Source organism: Atta cephalotes, assembly GCF_000143395.1.
Source record: "Atta cephalotes unplaced genomic scaffold scaffold00027, whole genome shotgun sequence".
NCBI classification, from domain to species: Eukaryota; Metazoa; Arthropoda; class Insecta; order Hymenoptera; family Formicidae; genus Atta; species Atta cephalotes.
This window is the reverse complement of record NW_012130091.1, coordinates 3,582,360-3,587,856: the sequence shown is the minus strand read 5'-3', so window position 1 is coordinate 3,587,856 and position 5,497 is coordinate 3,582,360. Positions and strand designations below refer to the sequence as shown.

Genomic DNA, 5,497 nt, shown 5'->3' with positions numbered 1-5,497 from the left:
TTAATAAAAAAATATTTAAACAATAATTGCAGTGAAATTATGAAATATTTGTTATGAACATCAATTTGACTCTATTACCTAACTTCTCATAATCTTCAAATTAGAAAAAAATTTTCGAACAACTCAATATATGTTTAATATGTAATTTATTTACAAATATGCTATAATACGGGGTCTACAATCGAAGTCATAGTGATCGTAGTCTTAAGTCGTAAAAAATTAACCAATCACAATCGAATATGAGAAGAATAATTGACTATGATTGATCAATTTTTTACGACTTAAGACTCTATGAACATTGCGATTTTTATTGTAGACTCCGCATAATAATTAAAAATATACTAATATATTATAATAATTTTAAGATATTATTATAACATATTATGTCAAGGCTCTGTAAGTTAATAATATATCTCTGTAAATAAAGAATATATGGACTATCAATAATGAGACAATGAATTAAAGGCTAATGAAAATAATGCATGGTTAACAAGCACAACAAATTAATCATATTAAACTATATTGCATCAAAAAATTTTTTATTATAATTATTTGAATGTTACAACTAATTTTGGAGTCTTCATCAGTAAATATTACACGTTTTAATTTGCTATGCTCAAAAATTACTTATAAATTGTCAAATCCAAAGTGAAAGAAATAATTCTTTGATAAATAATCTTAGTATGAGATAACTGCAAAAACGAATATGTACATTGTAACACAAACAAAAAAACATAATAAAAAATCAAAAGAACTTTGTAATAAGATAAATACCTATATATATTGAGCTGATAAAACTCCAAAGTTCAAATAATTATAACAAAAAAATGTTTAATGTAGTATAGTTTATAATATATTGTTAATTTTCGAGCTTATTAACATTATTCTCATTCGTTTAATTATGTTTAAATTTAAATATTTACTGTTTGTTTCTCACTGACTTATATTTAACTGTGAGGGTTCATTTACAGTTCTGTTGATGTTGGTATATCTTCTCGTCTAATAATAAAGATAATAATAAAGATAATAATGATATAATAATATAGTGATAATAATATAATGATGATATTATAATAATATATAACTTAAATACTATAATAATATTTATATTAATATATTATTATAAATATTATAATAATATAACTTAAAAAGAAATATATGAGTTGCTCATTTTTAAAAATACTTAAATCTAATGATAATAGTTAATTATGTGAATATTTTAGTATCTTTAGTTGTACATTGGATACTTTTCAGTAATGTCATAAACAACACTATGTAACAATCCAGTGCTTTCCAACTGATACAAGTTGAACTCAGCTATTAGCTCACTCAACTGTTATGATTGTGTCAACTTGCATCATAGTTAAAAAATACATTCTTGTACATTCTTTTGTTAGTGTTGCTTGTGTACATATATTGTTGAAAAGCATCTATATTGTCTCTTAACCAAGTTCTGTTTTTCTTGTATAAAAAGGATGAAATGTGGATTTATGAAATAGACAAATTTTGGAAATAGCAACTCATATATCAATCAAAATAAAACTATTAAAAAGTTCACAACAAATAATTTACAATTTTAGTAAAAAAAAATGGAATATTACTTTCTTTTGTATATGTGCTTGTTTATAAATGACATTTGCTCATATAATTCCCATGGTCTCTTCTTTCTAGGTGCAGAACCTTGATATATTTTCTTGGCTTTGTCTTTCCTTTGAATAATACTGTCATAAATCTACACCATCGGCTTATACATTTCTTTACTGAAAAGTGTAGATATAGTATAGAATTTATATTATTTAGCAGCGTTTATAACACAAATTATAACCTGTAATGTATGACAAAGTCTCACATTTTAATATAATGTAAAAATTCAATGCCAGCAATATTTTATTTTAACATATACAAATAATTATTTTTTTAATAAAAAGACATTCAAAAGACAAGACGTATAGATACATTACAGTAGCTATTTCTTGCCAAGAATTGTCACATTTATTTACATGTTTGTAATCTTTGGCTGCGTTCCGTTTCATCATTTATCCTTGTTTAACATTCAATGAATAACCAGAATAACAAGGATAAATAATGCAGCATGCACATCACGTGAAATGCAATCTTTATCTTGTTTGTTCCATGAAGGTATGATCTTATTAAGTCAATTAATAACGTCTCTTCTTCTTTACATTCACCCACATTTTCATTTTCAATGTCATTTTGAATATTATGGCGAATTCGATTGAAAGAACTAGTGCGCACTGATGCATATTAAAGCTGTTGTACACTGATTTGAGTATAAAAGTGAAATGCAAATATTTCAAATTATAAAATACATATTTTACCTATAATAGTACAATAAAATGTATTGAGTATTTCAGGATTTAATCGATTTTTCTATTCATGTACAAACATACCTTTATGTTATTTTGTGTACAACGGCTTTAATGTGCATCAGTGCGCACTAAGTGCGCCCAATTGAATTCACTATTAGAATTAGGTCCTGCGCACAATAGAAGGAATAAGAAATTAGAAATAAAGAATAAACAATTTCAACTTATCAGAAACCGTGTGTTCTGATGTATCCAATTTCTGATAGATTAAAATCGTTTATTCTTTATTCCTAATTCCTTATTCTTTCTATTGTGCGCAGGATCTTATTTTCTATTACGGAATTCGTGTAAGTATGGTCGGCCATGTTTAGAACTATTAAATTAATATCTTATTTCTAATATTTCATCCTTTTTATTCGTAATTCTTTCGTTATGCGTTGATTCAATCCATTGATTTTAAAACAAAATAATTCCTAATTCCTATTCCTAGGCTACGTTCCAAAACTTCCTCTCTGAGAAAAATTTTACTCGAAATATATAGTACACGTAACGTATACTATAGCATAGAGTAAAATCTTCCTCAAAGAGGAAGTTTTGGAACGTAGCCCTAATATCTGATATTTATTCCTATTCCCCTATTGTGCGCAGGCCCTAAGGCTGTATTTTTGATTCGAGTGTTGAGCGTCAGCATGAAAATGCAGTCTAATTCTTTTTGTTCCGTGATTCTGAACGCATATAGTACTATGATTTACACATAGAGGTGCTAATTGTTTTTCTTCTTGACTGAAACAACGATTTCTAGATGGCGTACGAGTTTGTTTATAATTACTTGTGCAAATAATCTAAATGCTGTCAAAGTCGAAACAAATTTTCCTGGCAGTGTTAAAGTCGGAGAGAATATCTTCGCGAATATGGATAAACTATCGAAGCCGCAAATAATTTGTCATATTGAGAAATCAGTAGACTATTCGCTATTTGATGCAAAGTGGATACCATGCAGCGCAAAATTCGTGGTTATGGGTTCTCGCCCTCGTGGTACCGGCATTATACAGATTTACGAGGTGTCTAGTGGCGAATTAAAGCTTGTCAAGAATATAGAAAGATCTAATCAAATAAAGTGTGGAACATTCAAAGCATCCAGTCTTCGTGATAGATACTTGGCTACTGGTGATTTCAAGGTTTCTCTTATTCTAACATATCTGTTGTGTTCAGTGTTCGAGAAGATTTTAATTGCGACATTTGATTCATAAATTACAAAGGCTAATTTTACAGGGTAAATTAAATATTTATAATTTGGAAGATCCTTCAATACCCGTTTATTCGGTTAAAGCTCACACACAGATTATAAATGCCATTGATGGAATAGCAGGTGCTAGTATAGGGTATGGAGCACCAGAATTAGTAACTGGATCTAGAGATGGAAGTGTAAAAGTATGGGATCCTAGGCAAAAGAATCGACCAGTTGCTGTTATGGAACCTAAGGAAGGAGAAAGTCGGCGGGACTGTTGGTCAGTTGGATTCGGCAATTCTTATAATTCCGAAGAAAGAGTAGTAGCAGCAGGATATGATAACGGAGATGTTAAAATGTTCGACTTAAAGGCCATGTCACTGAGATGGGAAAGTAACTTGAAAAATGGAGTTTGCGGTCTTGAATTCGATAGAAAGGACATTCCCATGAATAAGCTAGTTGCTACTACACTAGAATCCAAATTTTATCTTTTTGACTTGAAGACTCAGCATCCTAAAAAAGGTTTTGCTTATCTTGTTGAAAAGGTATTATTTTGAATAAAAATTAATATTTATCTTTCTCTATGAATATGTATTTATAATCTATCAACTGCATTTTAGGCACACAAATCAACGGTATGGCTAGTTAAGCATTTGCCGCAGAATCGTGAATTATTTGCGACATGTGGCGGTGGGGGAACGATTTGTCTTTGGAAATAGTAAATATAATATGTTTGTTTTTATAACTACATAATTACATTACATCCTATAAAAATGTTTGAAAATCCGTTGTTTATCGTTTTACAGTAATTATCCAGAGAAAAGAAAAGTTACGGATGCTGATGGTATTGAGCAAGGAATTATGGGCAACATTAGTTTGCTCCAGAACTGTACGCTCTCGTCGCAACCTATTAGTTCTTTGGATTGGAGCCCGGACAAACAAGGACTTGCTATTTGCACATCGTTTGATCAATGCTTACGTGTTATTATCACTACGAAACTGAATACATATTGATTAAACAACGCAAAGAAAGTACATGTAAATATGCCTATACCAGTGAAAACAAAAAGTTGACATTTTAACTTTGTACGCTTAAGATAATTATTAAATAAAGTTTTTTGTTTTATATGCAACTTTTTTTATGATGAAATAGTTAAATAATAGGAATAACGCACTTGTTAAATTCGTTCGTTAAATAACATCTCGATTTATCATGATTGAATTTGAGACATCGATTTTTCATTTGCCAACTGCAAAGTACATTATGCAACGGCTAGCAGAGACGAGAGCGAATTATGTGTCATTGGGCCAATCTATTTAGGATCGGACCCTTATTAAGCATCGGCCATTTTGCGCACGAACGTGAATGTTACGCAATATCCCGAGCGATGTCCGCCATTTGAGATGCGTTCGACCCACGCGCTGTCGCTTGCACCTCGAATCCAACGACAACGCGTGAGGGCACAGCATTGCAACCGCGCACGCAAGGTCAGGAATACCTCGGCTTTAATTATATAAATTAGACGTTGCGTCGCCAAGTCCATCTCTCTCACTCGCTCGTCGCAATATATATTTATACTGTTAGATCCTGCGTCCTTTCGCGTCCAATACAAGTCTGAATGACTATATCTTGTTCCATCATTTTGATCGTACAAATTAGGAGTGCAAAGAAATTTAATTAAGACAATCGCATATAATTTACATCACGATCCATTTTTATTCAAAACATTTTTCTTTTCATTTTTTATAAAATATTTTCTGACAAGACATATTTTTTTCTATTCCTTATTGCAACATGAGTAGTACTAGTATTGGATATTTTCAAGGGAAGATTTCGCACCTTTTGTGTGTGTGTGTGTGTGTGTGTGTGTGTGTGTGTGTGTGTGTGTTGTGTGCGCGCATGTGTGTGTGGATATATATAACAAATTTCTTAATTAGCTCA

At 30.6% G+C, this 5,497-nt stretch overlaps 1 protein-coding gene across 1 annotated transcript; it reads left to right on the top strand.

Annotated features, from left to right (window-relative positions):
• Positions 1-3,201: 3,201 nt before the first annotated feature.
• LOC105620561 (WD repeat-containing protein 92) lies at positions 3,202-4,569 on the top strand. Its single transcript, XM_012202054.1, has 4 exons — positions 3,202-3,505; positions 3,600-4,100; positions 4,176-4,273; positions 4,362-4,569. The coding sequence occupies exons 1-4, from the start codon at positions 3,239-3,241 to the stop codon at positions 4,567-4,569; spliced, it is 1,074 nt and encodes a 357-aa protein (XP_012057444.1). The 5' UTR covers positions 3,202-3,238.
• The last annotated feature ends 928 nt before the right edge of the window (positions 4,570-5,497 follow it).

Bases quoted from the DNA above. Each gene is read 5' to 3' on its own strand.
- LOC105620561 (XM_012202054.1), top strand. From the start codon at position 3,239: ATGGATAAACTATCGAAGCCGCAAATAATTTGTCATATTGAGAAATCA. The intron at 4,101-4,175 runs GTATTATTTTGA...ACTGCATTTTAG, and splicing joins TTGCTTATCTTGTTGAAAAG to GCACACAAATCAACGGTATG. The intron at 4,274-4,361 runs GTAAATATAATA...ATCGTTTTACAG, and splicing joins ACGATTTGTCTTTGGAAATA to TAATTATCCAGAGAAAAGAA.